Source organism: Saccopteryx leptura, chromosome 3 (genome assembly GCF_036850995.1).
Source record: "Saccopteryx leptura isolate mSacLep1 chromosome 3, mSacLep1_pri_phased_curated, whole genome shotgun sequence".
Lineage (NCBI taxonomy): Eukaryota > Metazoa > Chordata > Mammalia > Chiroptera > Emballonuridae > Saccopteryx > Saccopteryx leptura.
The window spans coordinates 325,479,676-325,501,611 of NC_089505.1; the positions used below are offsets into that span (position 1 = coordinate 325,479,676).

Here is a 21,936-nt window from a genome sequence, read left to right on the forward strand (position 1 = left end):
AAAACTTAGAAATATAAACACCATGATCTCTAATCTACAAGCATCATTCTAATAAAAATCTATTTGCAGGAAAAAAAAAAAAGGAGATCCATCATAGTGGCAGATTAGGTGGCTGTGACACTCATCACCTCCCAGAACCAAACTGGAATTACAACTAACACATAAAACAAAATCTGAATAACCAACCAAACACTAGTTGAATAAGTCTTATAACTAAGGATTTACAGAAGTCACATCAAGACTGGTAGGAAGGGTGGAGTTGTGAAAAATGCCGGCCCTGCACCCATGAACAGTGGCTTAGATTCAGCAGAGACCAACTCAGCTGCAAAAGTTTCCCCTGAAGAGCATCAGGACTCAATCCCACGCCGGGCTCCCCAGCCCAGAGCATGAGAACCAGAAACAGGCGCCCACATAACATCTGGCTGTCAAAGTCAACAAGAATTCTGTCTGATAGGGAGACAAGCATCTGCTAGAGACACAGGCATCCTCCTAAGAGCCAACACACAAAACCTCATTCTCAGTAACTCACCCTGGACTCCAGTGGAGGGAGGACAGAAAGGACTAGAATGTGTGGTGAGAGAATGGAGTCAGTGTCTTTGGGGGAAGCTGACAGGACACCTGTACTGAGTCATTCTCCTGCATCACAGATGCCATTGTTCCTAGGTGGAACACTCCCATCCTTAGGGTATCAACCTAAGGGAAAGCAATAACCCCACCTTCTAGACTCCACATCATCCCACCCTGTGGACCTCATGCTCTGCTGAGCAGTCAGCTGCCTGGGCCAGGGTGTACAGGTCTGGACAGTCTCAGGGCGTGTCAGAGACTGAGTGGTGTGGCTTTGAGGTGGGTGCAATTCCAGCCACTTACCCATGAACCTGACTGGTGCCTCCTCCTCATAGGGGCTACTTTACCCTCATAGGGGATCCATACCTATGAGTGTAAAGGATCCTTACCCACAATATGGGCTCCCCATGGCCCACCATCTAGGCTCCTAGTGGCTGATACTGCCATCAGCATCGAAGAGGCCTCCCAATCCCATCCTCTTTTCTTGGTGAGTCTATTTTCTTAATTCTGCACCATTCTCCCTCAGGACCCAGAATTAGTATCTGTGCTAGTCCGTAGCAAGGTATTATAGATATTTTAACAGTATTAATTCTTCTAATCCATTATCATGAGATATCTTTACAATTTTTGTTCTTCCTTAATTTCTTTCATCACTGTCTTCTAATTTACCATGTACAGTCTTAAACTTCTTTGGTTAAATTTATTGCTAGGTATTTTATTCTGTTTAATGCAATTAAAAATTGGATTGTTTTCTTGATTTCTCTTTTAGAAAGAAAGTTCATGGTTGGTATACAGAAACATAACTAATTTTTGTATGTTGATTTTGTATCCTGCAACTTTACCATTCACATTTATTAGTTCAAACTGTTTTTGACAGATTATTTACAGTTTTCTATATGTATCATGTCATCTGCAAATAGAGACAGTTTTATTTCTTCATCTTTGGTTTGAGTACCTTTTATTTATTTTTCTTACCTAATTGCTCTGGCTAAGACTACCAGTGCTTAAATAAAAGGGAAGGAAGTGGTTATCCTTACCTTATACCTTATCTTAGAGGAAAAGCTTCAAACTTTTTACTACTGAATATGTCAGCTGTGAGTCTGTCATATATGTACTTTTTATGTTGAAGTACATTCTTTCTGAACACAAGTTTGCTGAAACCTTTTATCATAAGTGGATGTTTGCATTTGTCAAAAGCATTTTCTACATATACTGAATGCTCTTATGATTTATGATCTTCATTTATTAAATCAAGTGTTATCATGTTGACTTAATTTTATATGTTGAACCATCTTGCATCATGTAACCAATTCCAACTGATCATGGTATAGGATTCTTTTAATATATTATTGAAATTTGTTTGCTGATGCTTAACTGAGAATTTTTGTGGCTATGTTCATCAAAAATATTAGTCTGTAATTTTCTTCTATTGTAAGACCTTGCTGGTCTCATGCATTTAGAAGTATTCCCTCCTCTTCTTTTTGAAAGAGTTTGAGAAACACTGGTATTGATTCTTCTTTAACTGAAAGGTAGCATACACCAGTTAAGCCATCTGTGTCTGCTGTTTTCTTGGATATGAGGGTTTTAAGTACAGATTCAATCTCCTTACAAGTAATTGGTCAGTTTATATTTTGTTTCTTCCTAATTAAGTCTTACTAGGTTATTCATTTCTAGAAATTTATCCTTTTCTCCTAGAATACCCAACTTTTTTACATGCAATTTTTTATAGTACTCTTATGATTCTTTGCATTTGTGTAGTATCAGTTGTAATAAGATATCTAATTTACTTATTTGAGTCTTCTCTTTTTTCTCAGTGAGTATAGCTAAAGGTTCATCTATTCTGTTGATCTTTTTTTTTAAAAAAAGCTTTGTTTCACTAACCATTTTTTGTAGTCTATATATCATGTTTCTGCGCTGATTTTTAATGTTATTTCTTACAGTAATTACCAGCTTACAAAAAAACTGAACAGAAAACAGAGTTCTCATATACTCCTATACTCACCCACCAACTAGTTTCCCCTATAACTGACCTTTTGCATTAGTGTACATTTATTACAACTAATGAACCAATATGGATTATCTACTAAAGCCAACAGTCTACATTAGGGTTCACTCAGTGTACTACAGTACTATGAGTTTTGCGAAATACATAATGTCATGCATTTTTCATCACAATATCATACACAATAGTTTCAAAACTCCAAAAATCTCCTGTGTTTCACCTATTCAACCTCCCTCCCTCCCCCATAATCTCTGCCTTTCCTTTGTTATACTCTGATTAAACATAGGGTGATGTTAATTAGTTGGAGCTAAGAATTTGCTTTAAAAACTTTGATTACCCATGGCAATCAAATATTTTTTTTTTTGCAAATACTTTTTAAAAATAATTTTTATCACCCTGGCCGGCTGGCTGAGAATGTCGCCCCAGCATGTGGAAGTCCTAGGTTTGATTCCTGGCCATAGCACACAGGAGAAGCACCCATCTGCTTCTCCACCCCTCCCCCTCTCCTTCCTCTCTCTCTCTCTTTCTCTCTCTTTCCCTCCTGCAGCCAAAGCTCCATTGGAGCAAAGTTGGCCAGGGCACTGAAGATGGCACCATGGCCTCTGACTCAGGCACTAGAATGGCTCTGGTTGCAACCAGAGCAATGCCCTAGATGGGCAGAGCATTGCTCCCTAGTGGGCATGCCGGGTGGATCCCTGTTGGGCGCATGCAGGAGTCTGTCTCTCTCCCCACTTCTCTCTTCAGAAAAATACAAAAAAAATAATAATATTTTTATCTTAGTTTACATACATACATTAGTTTTCTATATAAAACATCATGATTAGACATTTACATCTTACGAAGTGTTAAACCTGATAAATCTAGTACACATCTAAAATCATAGTTATTAAACTATCACTGTCTATATTCCCTCTACTGCCCTTTAGAACCCTATGACTATTTTCTAACAACCAATTTCTACTTCAAATTCCTTCCCCTTTTTCACCATATCCTAACCCCACTCCCATCTAGCAACCATCAAAATATTCTATGTACCAATGTTTGTTTCCATTTTGTTCCTATATTTACCTTGTTTTTTCAGATTCTACAAAGAAGTGAAATAATATACCTGTCTTTCTCTGACTTACTTCACTCAGCACAATACATTCTAGGTCTATCTACACTGGTGTAGATGGCAAAATGTCGTTCTTTTATATGACTTAGTCATATTCCATTGTATATATGCACTACTTTTTTATCCACTTATCTACTGATGTACACTTAAGCTGCTTCTATATCTTGGCTATTATAAATACAGTAATGCTACAATAAACATATGGATGTGTATGTCTTTTCAATTTATTTTTGGGGGTTTCTTCAAATAAATACCCAGAAATGGAATTGCTAGGTCCTTCTTTGTCTCTTGTTATAGCCTTTGTTTAAAAGTCTATTTTATCTGGTATAAGTATTGCTAGCCCAACTTTGTCAGTTTGTTTCCATTTTCATGAAATATCTTTCTCCATCCATTTATTTTCAGTATTTAATCCATTTACATTTAAAGTAGTTGTTAACAGATATGTAGTCATTGCCATATCCATAGTTTTGAACTTTTCTTTTCTACTTCTTCTTTAAAATTCCCTTTAACATTTCCCATAATACTGCTTTGGTGGAGATGAATTCTTCCAGCTTTCTCTTGTTTGGGAGGCTCTTTATCTCTCCCTCAATTCTAATAGGTTTGCTAGGTAGAATATTCTTGGTTATAAGTTCTTGTTTTTAATTGCTTTGATTCTTTTATGTCAATCCCTTCTGGGCTGAGAATTTACTGTTGAGAAATCATCTGACAGTATTATGGGAGCTCCCCTTGTAGAAAATGACATCTTTTATTGCTTTTAATTTTTTTCTCCTTGTCTTCAACCTTTGGCATTTTAATTATGATGTGTCTTGGTGTAGGTCTCCTTGGGTTCACTTTATTTGGCACTCTCTGTGCTTCTTGGACTTTCTGTATTTTTCCTTCATCAGGTTAGGAAAGTTTTCAGTCATTATTTCTTCAAATAGGTTCTTGATACCTTGCTCTCTCTCTCTTTTTTCTGGTCCTATGATGTGGATATTGTTATGCTTCATGTTGTCCCAAAAGTCCCATAAACTATCATTTAAAAAAATTTTTTTTTGCATTTTGCTGCTCTGAATTTGTGTTCTCTGTAATTTTGTTTCCCAAATAGCTGACTTGATCCTCTGCTTCATCTAATCTACTGTTGATTCCCTTTAATGTACTCCTCATTTCAGTTATTAAACTCTTTGTTTCTCACTGATCCTTTTTTTTTGTTTTCCATCTCCATTTTTTGTTTCCTCTTTGTTGATGATTTTACTGAGATCACTATGCATCCCTATGACAAATGTTTTAAACTTTGCATCTGGTATAATACTTGTCTTCGTGTTGTTTAGTTCTTTTTCTGGAGTTTTTTTCTTTTTCCCTTTCATTTTGATGAGTATGTCTTTTCTTAGAGGTGGTTGGGTGGTGTTCTGTCATGGTCTCAAGCTGATTATTGGGTGTCTTGGTTCTGAAGCCTCTTGTGAGTTGCAACAAAGATCAATCACTGCCTGTTCCCTGCCCAGGGCCATCTAATATAAGCTACAAAGTGATCTGCAGTAGATTGCCCACTTGTACTATGCTTGGAGGTACCAGGGAGAGGCAAAGCTGTGAACTGACACTAGCTGTTGCTACTACTGACTGTGGGCCTGCTTAGCAGGATGAACAGAGTATGCTTAGGCCAAATTCTGTTTGTTTCTGGATTTGTGAACTTCTGAGAGATTTTAGGAAAGTCTACAACAGGACCCAAGGCAGGGTGTCTGTAAAAAAAAAAGCTGCTGAATGTCACTTGGATGAGCTCAAAAGTTGGGTGTATCAGGGTCTCAGAGAATCACAAGTGCAGGGAGCATTGTTAGCCAGGCTGAAGAAGATTCAGATATTGGGTACTGACCAATGCCCACAGGGTGGATTCATCAAAAGAACAAGGACTTCTCCCAATATTTCTGTCTGGAAGAAAGCTGGACCTCTAATCCTCACACTACAACCAAACAACTCAGTTCTTCCCTGTTTGTCACTGTCACCTTTGAGCTGCTGCCCAGCACTGGATTTTGGTGTGAGTCAGTCAGCTAGTAATCCTGAGCACCAGTCCTTTAAGACCAGTTGGGACTCAAGTAGCTTTCCTTCTCACTCAGCCACATTCTCTGCTGGTTTTCACAGCTAAAAGTTATGGAGACTTCTCTTCTGGTACAGGAACCCTCGGCAGAGAGCCTGGTGTCAGAAAGAGACTACTTGCACTTATCCCTGCCCATTTTTGACCACCATTCAGCTAGTTTCATCTCCGCTCCTACTACCAAACTGAATGTGGCTTCTTTTGTACAATCTTAGTTACAGGACTCCTTAACAGCTATAAATCAGGTTGTTCTCAATGACAGTTATAGTGTAATTCTGGTTGTAGCTCTGATGGGGTTGTAGGAAGTGGTGAGGACATTTACCTAATATGCCATCTTGATTGAAAATTCTGTTCTGATTTTTATTATTTCCTTTCTTCTACCTTTAGATTTAATAATTCTTTTTATGATTCTAAGGTTTAAAGCAGTTAACACTGTTTGAGGTTTTTTTCTTTTTTAAATTTAAATTTAAAATTACAGTTGACTTTCAATATTATTTTGTATTAGTTTCAAAGTATAGCCTAGTAGTTAGACAACTATATAATTTAGAAAGTGATCCTCCAGATATTTCAACTACAGACCTAGCATATACATAGTTATTACATTATTATAATATTATATTCCTCATGCTCTATGTTAAATCCTCATGACTACTGTGTAAGTCCAAATTAGTACTTTAAATCCCTTCACCTTTTCCACCTATCCTCCCTATCATTCTCCCTTCTGGCAACCATCTGTCGGTTCTCAGCATCAATGAGTTTATTTCTGTTTTGTACCTTAGGTTCTACATACAAGTGAAATCATAGGGTAGTTGTCCTTTTTTTTTTTTTTTTTGTCTAACATGTTTCATTTAGCAAATACCCTCTAGGGCCATCCATATTGTCACACATGTTACGATTTCATTACTTTTTATGGTTGAGTAATATTCCACTGAATATACGCACAACTTTTTATACCCATGTATATTGATGAACAGTTGAGTTGAATCCGTATCTTAGTTATTGTAAATAATGCTTCAATAAAAATACAGGTGTGCATAACTTTTCAAACTACTATTTCCTTGCTTATAATGCACTTACATTTTCTATTTTTTTGAGAAACCTCCATACTGTTTAGTGGCTCCACTAATCTGCATTCCAAACAACACTGCAGAAGGATTCACTTGTCTCTACATCCTTGCCAACATTTATAATTTGTTGATTTATTGATGATAGCCATTCTGACAGGTAGTAGGTAATATTTCATTGTGGTTTTAGTTTGCATTTCTTTAAGTATTACAGACACTGAGAATCTTTTCATGTCCACAGACCATCTGTATATCTTCTTTGGAATTATCTATTAAGGTCTGCTGCATATTTTTTACTTGGATTCTATGGTTTTTGGTGTTGTCTGTCATTTCTTGGATATTAATCACTAACTGAACATAGTACCATTGGCGAATATGTTCTGCCATTCAGTATGCTATTGTTTCACTTTGTTGATGGTTTTCTTTGCCTTGCAAAAACTTTTTAGTTTGATGTGGTCCCATATGTTTATTTATTTCTTTTCTTTCCCCTACTCCAGTGGTTGGCAAACTCATTAGTCAACAGAGCCAAATATCAACAGTACAACGATTGAAATTTCTTTTGAGAGCCAATTTTTTTAAGCTTAAACTATATAGGTAGGTATCTTGTTATTATTGTATAATCTGCGTGCCCACACATGGTAGTTTGTGGAAGAGCCACACTCAAGGGGCCAAAGAGCCAAATGTGGCTCGTGAGCTGCAGTTCACCAACCACTGCCCTACTCAAAGGGATATATAAACAGAAAAAGAAGTTGCTAAGAGAAGTTTCATAATTATGAATCCTACATTTAAGTCTTTGTTCCATCTTGACTTGATTCATTCATAATGGTGTAAGAATGTGGTCTAGATTCATGTTTTTGCATTTATCTGTCCTATTTTCCCCAATACCATTTATTTGTTGAACAGATTGCCTTTATGTCATTAGATGTTCTTGCCTTTTATATTAATTGATCATATAAGTATGGATATATTTTTGAGCTAATTATTCTGTCAATCTATGTTTGTTTTTATGCCAGAGCCATGCAGTTTTCATTACTATAGGTTTGTGGTATGGTTTAATATCAAGTAGTGTGATAACTCCAACTTTGTTCTTTCTCAAAACTGCTTTGATTACACAGGGTCTTTTGTGGTTCCATATCAACTTTGAATTATTTTTTCTAGTCCTGTGAAATACGTCTTTGATATCTTTATTGGAATTTCATTCAGTACACAGATTGCTTTGGTTAGTATAGAAATTTTAACAATGCCAATTCTTCCCATCACAGTATACAAGTTCACTTATTTGTATCTTACGTGATTTCTACCATTTTTCCAGGAAAGGTCTTTTACTGCCTTTACTAAATTCTTAGGTATTTTATATTATTTTCTGATGTAACTGTATATGGGATTGATGTCTAAGTTTATCATTTTGATCATTCATATTGGTGTATAAAACTGAAAACCATTACTGATTATTTTATATTCTGCTGTTTTATTCAATTTGTTTATAAATTCTACTAGTTTCTTGGTAGAATATTTAGGTTTCTCTATCATATAATCTGCAAATAATGACCATTTTATTTCAAACTTTGCAATTTGGATGATTTTGATTTCTTTTCTTCATTGACTGCTGTGGGTGGGACTTCCAGTACTATGTTGAATAACAGTAGTAAAAGTGGGCATCCCTGTCTTCTTCCATTTCATAAAAAAATACTTTAAGTTTTTATCCACTATGATGTTAGCTGTGGGTTTGTTATAATCGGCCTTCATAACACTGAGGTATGTTCCCTCTATTCCCATGCTACTGAAAGTTATTATCACAAATGGATGCTGAGAATTTGTCAAAGGCTTTTTCTGCATATATAAATAAGATCATATAATTTTTATTTTTCATTTTCTTTAAGTGGTCTATCATAATTAATTCACAGTTACTGACCCACTTGGTATCCCAAATTAATAATTCACATATAATCATGGTGTAGAATCTTTTTAGTGCATTGCTGAATCCTTTCTGCTAATATATTTTGAGGATTTATGCATCTATGTTCATCAGGAATATTGTCCTATAATTTTCTTTCTTTGCAATGTCTTTGATTTTGGAATCAGGATAAGTTGGCCCCTTAAAATAAGCTTGGGAGTCTTCTTTCCTTTTGAATTTTTTGTAATAGTCTAAAAATGACAGGTGCTACATTTTCTTTAAATGTTTGCTGAAATTCACCTGTGAATTAATCCTGTCAAAGGCTTTGTTTTAAGGAGTTTTTTGATTACTAATCTGATATCCCTGGTAGTAATTAATCTGTTTCTTAGATTAAGTCTTGGTAGATTGTATGTTTCTAGGAATCATTCCACTTCTTCCAGATTGTCCAATTGTAGGTATACAATAATTAATACATGTTTATTAATTAAAATCATTAAGTAACAACATAAGAATTATGTTTCGATTACAATTGAAAACCTACTTTTACCCCACCCTGTATAATTGTTCATATTATTTCATTATAATGTCTTGGATTTCTGGTGTCAGTTGTTACTTCTATTTTATTTTTTATTTTATAATATATTTGGGTGTCCTCTCCTTTTTTCTTGCTGAGTATGATTAAAAGTTTATCCCTGTCATTTTACTTTTGAAAGAATCACCTCTTGGTTTCACTGATCTTTTCTATTGACTTTCAGACTATTTCATTTATTTCCACTCTCATCTTTATTATTTTCTTCCTTCTTCCTCATTTTAAGCTTTATTGTTCTTTTTCTAGTTACTTTAAGTGTAAGGTTAGATTGCTTTTAGAGAGTTCTTGTTTCTTGAGATAGATCTGTATTGGTATGAATTAACATCTTAGAACTTCTTTGTGTGTCTCCCACAGATTTCAGGTCCTTGTGTTTTCATTTTCATTTGTGTCAAGATATTTTTTTATTTTGTTCCTGACCTCATCGTTAACCCATTCATTGTTTATTAGCATATTGTTTAGCCTGCAGGTGTTTGTGTGTTTTTCAGTGGTTTTCTTATAATTGAATTCTTGTTTAATATTATGTGGTCAGAGAAGTTGCTTGATATATTTCAATCTTCTTAAATTTATAGAGACTTGTTTTATGGTCTAACACAAGATCTATTCTCTAAATATTCCATGTGGACTTGAAAAGAACATATATTCTGTTGCTGTGGGTGAAAAGCTTTAAAAATATTAAAACCACCTGGTCTCTGTTCTTTAAGCCTCTGTTGCCATGTTAATTTTCTCTCTAGAATATCTATCCACTGATGTCAGTGGGGTGATAAAACCCTTGTCACTGTAGTTCTGTCAATCTCCCCTTTTAGGTCCATTAATATTTACTTTATATGTTTACGTGCGCTCCCATGTAGGATGCATCAATGTTTACAAAGGTTATGTCTTTTGTTAGATTGATCCCTTTACCATTATTTAATGTCCTTCTTTGTCTCTTATTATAGGCTGTTATAAAGTCTACATTATCTAATACAAGTAATAGTACCTCAGGGTGTCTTCTGTTTTTATTCCATGAAATGTCTTTTTCCATCCCTTTACCTTCAGTTTTTCTGTGTCTTTCCATCTGAAGTGGGATTATTGTAGACAGCATATATATGGGTCTTGTTTTCTAGCTACCCTATGTACAGTGGTACCTTGAGATACGAACAGACCAACATACGAATTTTTTAAGATACAAGCTGCGACTCGGTCCGTATTTTTGTTCGAGATTTGAGTGAAATCCCAAGATACAAGTCATGATTTGGGAAGCTGCCACTAGTTGGCGTGTTGGTGCATGGGTCCAGTATTGGCAGTTTGATATACGAGTTGACTGACTTACAAGCTCGGTTACAAATGAATTAAATTCGTATCTCAAGGAACCACTGTATTTTTATTGGAGCATTTAATCCATTTACATTTAAAGTGACAAGGAATCAAGGTGTATAGTTATTGCCATTTTATCTTGATATTTATAATCCTAAATTTTCTTTTTTTTAAAAGCAGTCTCTTCAACATTTTTTATAGTACTGATTGAGCTTTCTCTTGTATGGAAAACTATTTCTCCAAAAACTTTAAATAATAGGCTTGCTGGCAGAACAGTACTGATTGTCGGTCCTTGCTTTTAAACACTTTAAATATTTCATGCTAATCCCTTCTGGCCTGAAAAGTTTCTGTTCAGAAATCAGCTGAAAGTTTTATGGGAGCTCCCTCATAGGTAACTAATTGTCTTTATCTTGCTGCTTTCAAGAGTCCCTCTTTTTTTTATATATAATTTGGCATTTTAATTATGATGTGTCATTATGTGGGCCTCTTTGGGTTCATTTTGTTTGGTACTCTTTGCGTTTCCCTGAATTGTGTTTCTTCCTTCACCAGGGTAGAAAAGTTTTCAGTCATTATTTCTTCAAATAGGTTCTCAATCCCTTGCTCTCATTCTTCTCTTTCTGGTAACCCTATGCTGCACACATTGTTATGCTTGATGCTGTCTCAGAGATTCCTTACACTATACTTACTTTTTAGATCTTTTTCTTTTTGCTTTTCTCATTGTTTGTTTTCTGTAACTTGTCTTCTAAATCAGTGATTTGATCCTCTGCTTCATCTAATCTGCTCTTCCTTCTAGTGTATTATTCATTTTAGTTATTGTAGGCTTCATTTCTGACTGTTCCTTTTAAATTTCTGCATCTTTTTTATGCTATTGAAATTTTTGTTCAGTCACCCGAGCTTCCTTATTTCGAACTCTATGTCTGGCAACTTGCTTGCCTCTATTTTATTTAATTATTTATTTGAAAATCTCCTGCTTTTTCATTTGGGGCATGCTGTTTACCCATTTTAGTTTCTTCTCTCTGTTTGTTTCTGTGTATTAGTCAGATGGTTTGTGTCTCTCAATCTTGGTATGGTGGTCTTATGTGATAGGGTGTGTACTGTGATGCTAAGGGGTGCAGTATTACTGATCACCTGAGCTGGGTGAAAGAGAATTGTCCTTTCTATGGGTTATATAAGCCCTACTTTTGTAATTGAGTCTTGATTGCAGCTGGCACATCAGGTAGTGGGGTTGAATATTAGAATGACTAGGTGTAAATATTGGCCGTGACTAGTGTATAGGCTGCTGCGAAGAAGGTTAATCCCACAAAGTGAAATTTAGCCCAGTAGGTTCTGTTGTTGGCAGAGACTCCCTTTTGTGTGTGTTGCTTGTGCAGTTAACTGGCTCATGCACTGTTGTGTGTCTGAAGCCAGCCACCAGGTATGCTGGTTCTTCCAGATGCTCAAAAAGTCACATTATGAGAGGCTTCCCTAGTTCCCTGATTAAATCGGAAAGGCCCTTCCCTACCTCTGGGCCACTCTCTATTCCTCTTTCTCTGATTTTTTTTTTCACCATTAAGTTTAACTCCTTTTGACAGTTCTTTGAATTTACTTCCCGGTTCCTTCTCAGCCTTCCCCCCAACAAAGACAGGGCTTTAGTTGCTCTGTCGCTAGAGACTGAAAGAGTGCTCAGCCCATAGTAGACCCTTAATAGAACTGAGGATATTACTTGCTATAAATACATGGAGTTGACTTCAACAATAACATCTGAATGACTTTAATTGGCTTGTTATCCTATTCCCTCCAGAGAGTACTACAAACTACCACCTGTCTCTTTTAAGGTTGTAACTTCTTTATTCTGGGCATAAAGCCTTCCGTCTTATTTTATGTAACATATATATGGCGAGCAGGCATTAACTGGTTGAACATACTATATCCATCTTACCAGCTCAGTCACAGTCTTATACTCTTCCCTCCACTCCTATGTTCAAGATAAGTCTCTTCCCACTGGGCCTTACTCCCCCTTTCACTTTCTTTCCTGAGTACTGACAGAATAATTATCCCTGACATTTCTATCTCTACAGGGTCCTCCCAATTACTCTCTAAATATTTCTCACCTTTTCTCTGAAATCTGTTTAGATACTATATCCCTTTCAAGCCACTAAAAGTTAAGCTCCCCACCTTCCTGTCTTGAATCCCAGCTCCTCCTAGTACAGAAGTCACAGCACTGTCTCTAGTCCATGAGTCATAGGCATTCCTTGAGCCCTGGCTCCTTTCCTATAGTCTATTAACATTACCATTGAAGTCTCAGCATGCATCATTGTACTTGCCACGCCTTGATGAAGATATGTCCTAAACAGATACCAAAACTGTTCTTCATTGCCATGTTTATTCTTTCTAATGAAAATCTGTTTTCACTGAAATTCTCTACTAAGTTTGCTTTTGTGGCACTGCTTTCCACAAATTTGCCTTTTCACTTTCATTAGGTTTTTGGTTCTACTGTTTTATTCTAATTTAAAACACAAAGAGACCATGGATTACACAGGGTTCTGACATGTCCCCCTATATGGTATGCCACATGTTCTAATGAACCCTCCATGGCTCAGCCTTTGGGTTCTTACATGCAAACCAGCCAGTTTCCTGTCCACGAGTCTCTGCTCTCTCACACAATCTTCAAATTTCCAAGTGTTTCTTTAGTCAATGCCTGTAACCATACTCATAAAAGTAATCTGAATAGTCTATTCATTTCTATTTCCCTCTTTAGAGTATAAGTTACTTAAAAACAGAGTCATTTACTTGGCTTAATTGTTTAAGAAATTACCTAAAACATGGATTCTCCATAAAATTTGATAACCCTGAATAGCCAAATGCCCTCCTTTAAAGAAAGCAGTCACATAAGCTACTTATGACTAAAAATAAATGCTCAACTCGGATGATCAATTTCATAAATCATCTTCTGAATTTAGAACTTCCATAATTACTTATGGAAATAACAATTCCATTCTCTCAATTTTTCCTCCCAACTAAACAAGCAAGCATTTTAAAATTAAAATTTTAGACATTTGGGTTGTTAAAGAAAGAGAAAAAAAAGAGAATTTTTTTTAAGTATTTAAAAATGGGTTATTTAACCTTAAAAGCTGTTTCTTCTTTGCTGAATTTTCAGGAGTCCTGGGAAACTTTGTCTGTTTCTGGGGTGTATATAAAACGTTATCTGTAGATTTCATTGTCGGGTTTATCAGTTTCTCCATAATCAGTCTTCCATCTGATTCAATATCCACATGGTATTTCTGAGAGGATTCTGAATCAATGAACAAGACATTCTCTGATTCATGTTTGTTTTCACTATCTGATAAATACTCCAAAATTTCTGTAGAATTTGTCTGAAAAAAATTAAGAGAAATGCAATTAAATTTGAAGAATTTAAATAACTTTGTACATGTATTATCTTAAACTTTGCACATACAGTAGCTTAAATTTCTATTTTGACAAAAAATCCAAAGAATCAAGCCATATAGCGAAAGACAAGATAAGATTAAATCAATCATAAGCCAGATATTATTTCATAGAATTCACCAAATTTGGTTAAAATATTCAATCCCCTTCAGTAAACTAAAAAAATGTACTATATACGTACTCGGTTTTGAAAGCTGAACTAATAACACCAAGAATATAGCCACTATAATCTAACACCTATTAGGAAAAATGTATCTTTTTATTTTTGAAATTTACTATGAGATAAATATTATTCACTATAAACCAAAGAAAATTGCCTCTTCAGGTTTAAACCACTAAATTTACCAATTTACCAAGAGTTACCAAGGATAAAGGTAAAATACAATATAATATTTTCCAGAGACTAGTTTTATATTGCCAATGTTATCGGGAATGATAAAAAAATATAAGTTACTGCCTCTTTCTCCTAACATTTCCTAAAATATTTCTTCTTTCCCAGACTCAAATTAATAAACTACCAAAATAAGAGTTATTTTGGAAACTGGTTTATAAACAGAAACTCATATCATGTAGCCTAATTGGAGAGGAAAATCAAAACTTTCTTTGTAATGCTTTCTGTCTTTGCCCAGATACACACTAAAATTCTTAAGCACGGTAGGCATTTTCTTTACCATTAGTTGGTTTTGCAAGACAGTCCCACGTTGCTCTAATGTCAGCAAAAATTTACCCTTCAACATTCTAATTTTTCAGTGTATTAGCAGCCCTTTCTAATTTAATAACTATAAAATTTAAATTTATTAACTATAAATTGTGTACTTAGCTAAATGGATCTTCTGTACCCGGATAATTCATAGTGCAGGTATAGATCCCTCATGCGGAGCCCTGTGTATTTTGCTGGATCAACAGGGGCTATGACTCTGACACTGAACAGGCAGCTGAGTAGAGTGTGAAGAGGCTACAGTATAAAAGGATTATCGTTTGTGTGGGTACATGTGTGTGCATGTGCACTACTGGGTATATGTATATGCATGGAGGGTAGTACTAAAATTCTCATCATTTGCTAATCTACATAAGAAAAAAGTTTATCATATTTAGTCTTTTCTTAGAATTTTAAAATTACATCTTTTTTAAGAGATTAAAAATGATGTTACCCATCCCCACATCTCCTCCAAAAAACTGGTTGGATAGTCACCTGTTACTAGGCACATTTAAAATAATAAAAAGTAAGTAAAAAAATTTCAAACAAAGAGTAGTGCCTCTATCCTTTTCACAATCTCAGTTTCATGTGTAATTACTGTAGGCAGCTGCTGCTAACCTATTAATAAGTACTGGGGTCACACATTTTCGTCACAACACATCTTCTTAATAAATATTAATAATACGCTGTAAAAAAATAAACAGAATAGTTTTCTTTGAAATTTAAGTTCCTTGACACTGAAAACTTTTATACACTACTTCAAAACTCCAAAATTAAATTCATCCTTTTGCTATGAAATGTCTCTTCATTTAGTTCCCTAAAGTTTTGTATTTCATCCTAGAAAGGAGTTTCTCAACTTCAACACTGTTTCCATTTTGGGGTAGATAACATAGTGGGAAATTATGCACTATTGGCCTGTTTAGTAGCACAGCTGGCCTCTACTCACAAATCATGACTAGCAAAAATGTATCTAGACATTGCCAAATGAACCCTGGGGAACTAAATCACTCCCAGTTGAAATTCAGTGTCATAGAGAAATGCCAACAAATAACCAACTTCTTGTCACCTGTGCTAGGGACTCACATGCAGAAGCAAAGGAGCCACAGAACATTGTCAGGATGTAGAAGTCAGGGAAAAAAAGTTATAAAATGTGATAGAAATACTGTAATTGCAGTATTGCTCAGATTCCACAGGGAAGAAATACAAAGAAAAACAATGCCAGGAAAAGAGAAGAAGAAAACAGCTGCCACCTGAATCACATTTGCCCCTAAAACTGAATATTAAATGTAAGATTTTTTGTTTTAAAGATTTTATTTATTCATTTTTGAGGAGAATGAGAGGGGGGAGAGAGAGGAGCAAGCAGGTGCCTTAACCAGGCAAGCCCAGGGTTTCAAAACGATGACCTCAGTATTCCTGGTCAATGCTTTATCCACACTGCACCACCACAGGTCAAGCAAACTTACAGGTTGTTAAAAAATCAAATACTTAGAAGGAAACACACGTACTAAACTCATGGACCTTGGCTGTAGAAAACAACTTATAAATTTGACTCCAATGGCAAGGGAAGTAAAGGCAAATATATAAATGGGTCTATATCAAACTAAAAAGCTTCTGCAAAGCAAAAGAAACTAACAACAAAAACAGGCAGCCAATTAAATGGGCAATGATATTTGCAAACAACAGCTTCAATAAGGGGTTAATATCCAAAATATATAAAGAAAGCTCACCAACAAACAAGCAAACAATCCAATTAAAAATTTGGGAAAGAGCCTGACCAAGTGGTGGGACAGTGGATAGAGAGTCAGACTGGGGTGCAGGGGACCCAGGTTCCTGGCTTTATTAAGAGTTCACTCACTCTGCCATAGCCCCCCCCCCATTAAGGCACATATGAGAAAGCAAACAATGAACCACTAAGGTGCTAACAAAACATCTCTCTCCCTTCCTGTTTGTCCCTCTCTTTGTCTCTGTCACACAAAAAAATAAAAAATAAAAAAATGGGGAGAGGACCTGAACAGACACTTGCGTTAAGAGGACATACAAATAGCCATTCAAGAAATGCAAATTGAAACTACAATGAGATACCTTTTCACACTTGTTATATTGGTTATTATCAACAAGACTAGTAATATCAAGTGATAGAAAGGCTATAGAGGAAAAGGAACCCTCATTCACTGCAGGTGGGAATCTAAACTGGTACAGCCATTACGGAATAAAGTATGGTGGTTCCTCAAAAAATTAAGAATAGAACTACCATATGACCCAGCAATCCCTCTACTGGGTATGTACCCTAAAAACTTGAAAACACTGGTACATAAAGACCTCTGTGTTCATTGAAGCATTATTCACAGTGGCCAAGACATGGAAACAACCAAAGTGTCCCTCGATGAAGTACTGGATAAAGAAGATGCGGTACATATATACAATGGAATACTACTCAGCCATAAGAAATGATGACATAGTACCATTTATGACAACATGGACGGACCTTGAGAACATTACACTGAGTGAAATAAGTAAATCAGAAAAAACTAAGAACTGTATGATTTCACACACAGGTGAGATATAAAACTGAGATTCATGAACATAAATAAAATTTAAGTGGTTACCAAGTAGAGGGGGGAGTGGAGTAAATTGGGACAAACATACATCCCACATAAGCAGGATATAAAACTAAGACTCATGTACATAGATAAGAGTGAAATAGTTATGGATGAGAAGGGGAGTAAAGAGGAACAAGTATATGGTGATGGAAAATGATTTGAACTTTGGGTAATGGACACACAATGGAATCAACAGTTCAAATGCTTTAGAGACATTTACTTGAAATCTGTGTACTCTTATTGATCAATGTCACCCCATTAAATTTAATTTCAAAATTAAAAAAAAAGATTTGTATCAATGTTTCCCAATCTGTCAGTTTAAAATTCCCAAATTCTTCCCCAAAATAAAATGTTAAAATAAAATAAAAAATGATAGTAACAAAATCATTCCTTTAAATAACTGTGAGACCAAAAAAACCCAAACCAAAACAAAACAAAACGGCTCACTTGACTCTTATTTCATGCAAAAACAAAAGGCTCAAGCCCTTCGTTCTATTCCAGCAAGAAGGCATGGTGGGTGCTTCTGTGCAGACACCTTGTACACCCACTGCCATGGGGCAGGTGCTGGCTATTCCCCGACTCACAGGTCCAAGCCTGCTTCCCCAGGCAACATCCTGCAGCAATCTGGTTTCTGCTCTCTAAGGCTGTCCACTCAATAACTGACTAGGTCCAGATATGACCCTGTAGAATCTTTTGAGATCATCAAGAGCCAGGCTGTGCTAAATTTACCCGGTTAATATTGGGTTCAGAGTCCCTTTCTTAAAGTCATACTACTAATGAGAATGGTTAGTGGCAATTTAAGGAAAGAGCAAGAGAATTATGAGGCCCTGGCTGCATAGAAACTTTTAAATCCAATATCAACCACTAAAGGTTTTTAAAGAAATTGGAAGGTAGAGAAAACAGCATAAATCCTACTGATAATTTATCATGGCAGCCGTGGCAAGTCAAATTACTGAAATCAAGATGGCTCTTAAAATTAAGGAGAATGAAAGAATGATGGTGGGTGATAAACCAGCAAATAGTAAATGCCTTCATTTCCACTCCCAATTCATTCATGCATGCATTCATTCATTCATTCATTATTCTTTAGGTGAGAGGAGGGGAGGTAGTGAGAGAGATTCTAGCATACACTCGAACCAGGATCCACCCTGTAACTTCATCTGGGGACAATGCTCTTGCACCAAGCTATATTTAGTGCCTGAGGCTGATGCACTTCAATAAAGCCATCCTCTCCTGGGCCACGCTTGAACCAATCAAAACACTGGCTCCGAGAGAAGAGAGAGGGGAAGAAGCAGATGGTCGTTTCTCCTTTGTGCCCTGACCAGGAATCAAACCCAGGACAACCATATGCTAAGCTGATGTTTTATCCACTAAGCCACACACCAGGGGTGAAATGGATTTATTTAACAAATTGATCAAGGGCCTGCTATGTATGTATCAAATCATTCTGGCTACAATGCATATAGTGGAATGGGAGGACACCAAAATAATGTACCATACGGTCTTTGTTTTGAGAGAGACGGACCGGGACGGACAGGAAAGGAGGGAGGGAGGGAGGGAGGGAGATGAGGAGCATCAACTCATAGTTCTGGCACCTTAGTTGTTCACTGATTGCTTTCTCATATGTGCCTGGACTGGGGTCTACAGCTGAGCCACTGACCCCTTACTCAAGCCAGTGACCTTGGGCTTTAAGCCAGCAACCTTTGGGCTCAAGCCGGCAACGATGGTCGTGTCTACGACCCCATGCTCAAGCTGGCAAACTTGTGCTTAAGCTGGTGAGCCAGCACTATAGCCGGATGAGCCCACACTCAAGCTGGTGACATCAGGGTTTCGAACCTTGAGTGCTCAGTGTTCTAAGTCAACACTCTATCCACTGCACTGCCTCCTGGTCAGGCTGTACATATGGTCTTAAAATTCTAGTGGAATCATCAAACACATACATGTACATCTTAAAGTACTACACTGGTTGTGTGGAAAAAAGCAGCAAAAGCATAAGGAAGAAAAGAGTGTATCAGACTTTGAGCTGTTAAAAGAATTTTATCTTTTATTGGGATTAACAATCAATAAGAGCAACACAATTCTAGAAAACATAAAGTCTTAAACTACTGCACTGATGGGAGATATATTTTCACTGTTTATTTGTACGGTGTTTTTGTGTGACTGAAACTGTATTCATTAAAATCAGAGATAGCTAGCAAGATGGAAAACAAAAGCTATAGATTTTCTGACGCAGGGAAGACAATAAAGAACCACCCATTTTGTCTGAGATAAACAGGTTTAACAAGCTACACCCATAGTTACACTTCTGGAAACCACTTGGCTTGCCTTTTATAAACTAAATGTTCTCAACGTCAAATTCGAGCTAAGTAAGAACAACAGAACTCAAGTTCTATCAATGTTGTTTCACAAAAACACCATTCCACTGCATATTAATGTCTAAAAACCATGCTCTGAGGAGCCCAAGGAGAAAATAAAAAACAGCCATGGAAAAGGCACATCTTAAGAGAAAGGAAAGAGAAATTATAATGCTCAAGAAGGGACCTGCTGGGTTCAAGTTCACCAAGCAGCAACTGAACCCACTGGAAAAGAGCAGAGAGAGAATGCTCAATCAAGGCCAGGAAAACTCCACGGCAAACACAGTAGCAACCTGCTCAGAACCAGGTCTATGTGGGTTGGCTACAGTGATAACAGAGGACAGGAAAGGAAAGCACTTTTTTCCAAGGAAGACGGTGTATTACTATAATATGAACACAGCTTGTGGTAAAACCTGTCCAGCCATTCTGTTTCAAAACACATTCAGAGAATGACAGAGCCCTGAGTCTTTCTGCAGTAATGCCTCCTGGCAAGTCTAGGCAGAGGCAGCACACTTCGTCCCTGGTCTGCTAGAAGTTAAAGGGTATCCAAATCAAACCCACACTTCTAACTGGGCCCTCAAAATTAAAAGAGAAGCAAAAAATGAAAGCATGTTCTAAAAATTGTTTATTTGTGCAAATGAAATCAAGAAGCAAGACAGGTTGTTTCTGGTTATAACCTAGGCTTTGTTTATATTCAAGGCATTAACTTAAAATCCTACACAGTGAAGGACTGGAGAGAGAAAAAAATATGAAAGAAATTGAGAGAAGAGCCTAGAGAAGGTAGAAGACTTCAAAAGAAACAAGCCAGGTAAGTTCCCTAAGACACAAAGGTAATAGCCTGACCAGGCTGTGGTGCACAGTAGATAGAGCGTCGGACTGGGATGTGGAGGACCCAAGTTCGAGACCCCGAGGTGGCCAGCTTGAGCGCGGGCTCATCTGGCTTGAGCAAGGCTCATCAGTTTGAGCCCAAGGTCACTGGCTCGAGCAAGGGGTCACTCGGTCTGCTGTAGCCCCCCATCAAGGCACATATGAGAAATCAATCAGTGAACAACTAAGGAGCTACAATGAAGAATTGGATATTTCTCATCTCTCTCCTTTCCTATCTGTCCCTCTCTCTGACTCTTTCTGTCTCTGCTACCAAAAAAAAAAAAAAGAAAGAAAGAAAGAAAAGAAAAAAGAAACAAAGGCAATAAATAAAAGCAAAGACAGGAAAAGCACATTTTTAGCCATGCACAATGGACCTATGATGTACCCCTTTAAACACGAGTTCCATGAGATGTTAATAAATACATATATTAAAAGAAAATGAGCTCCACAGTCAAATTAGTTTTAAAAAACTAGGCTGAACAACTTGTATTATGAATTTACCTTTGCCACCCAGCTTAGTGTATCCCAAGGTTCTCTTTACCAGGCCACAGTCACAGAGCTCCAGGAAAAAGCTACCTGGTCTCAACTCTCCAGGCAGAGGAGAACAGAAGCTTCATATCCACGCATGCTGCAAATGGCTTTTTCCAGTCTACCTGAATCATTACCAGCTAGAAGCAGCGGTCATTGGGACTTGGACATGAGCTGCAAAATATAGAATGGTGACAACAATTCCAGTGCCATGCGGACTTTTCCTGTGTGGAACTTTCCTGGACTCCTGCTCCCTGTGACAGCTCCTAACAGACTGAACTGTGGTTGGGTTGCATTTTTCAGGGATTTGGCATGGTGATGGGGCCATCTTGGACTTGGGGAACATGTTAAGGACACTACTCTTTTAGGGATTCTCGCTGTATTGGCCAAGAGTTTGCTTAAAGGCTTTTAATCACTGTAAAAAAAAATAGAGGACTGGATGAAGAAGATGGGGCACATATACACCATGGTATACTATTCAGCTAGGAGAAATGGTGACATTGGATCACTTATAGAGGAATGGTGGAGTCTTGGTAGCATTGTGCGGGGTGAAATAAGCGAATCAGAAAAAAAACAGGAACTGCAGGATTCCACACATTGGTGGGACATAAAAGCGAGACTAAGAGGCATGGACAGGAGTGTGGTGGCTATGGGGAGGTGGGGGGAGGGAAGGAGGGAGAGGGTGATGGGGAAGGGTACAGAGAGAACTGGATGGAGGGTGGCGGAGGATGATCTCGCTTCGGGTGATGGGTATGCAACAGAACTAAATGACAAGATAACCTGGAAATGTTTTCTTTGAAGGTATGTACCCTGATTTATTGATGTCACCCCATTAAAATAAAAATTTATTTAAAAAAAAAAAAACAAAAAAAAAAAAACTAG

At 36.9% G+C, this 21,936-nt stretch overlaps 1 protein-coding gene across 2 annotated transcripts in view; it reads right to left on the bottom strand.

The window, feature by feature from the left end:
* Nucleotides 1-21,936, bottom strand: part of SPIDR (scaffold protein involved in DNA repair) — a 425,527-nt gene that overhangs the window by 256,929 nt on the left and 146,662 nt on the right. For both annotated transcript variants that reach the window (XM_066379095.1, XM_066379093.1), the window contains one exon: nt 13,685-13,935. In XM_066379095.1, the coding sequence (XP_066235192.1) occupies nt 13,685-13,935 (251 nt within the window). The remainder of the gene's footprint in view (nt 1-13,684; nt 13,936-21,936) is intronic.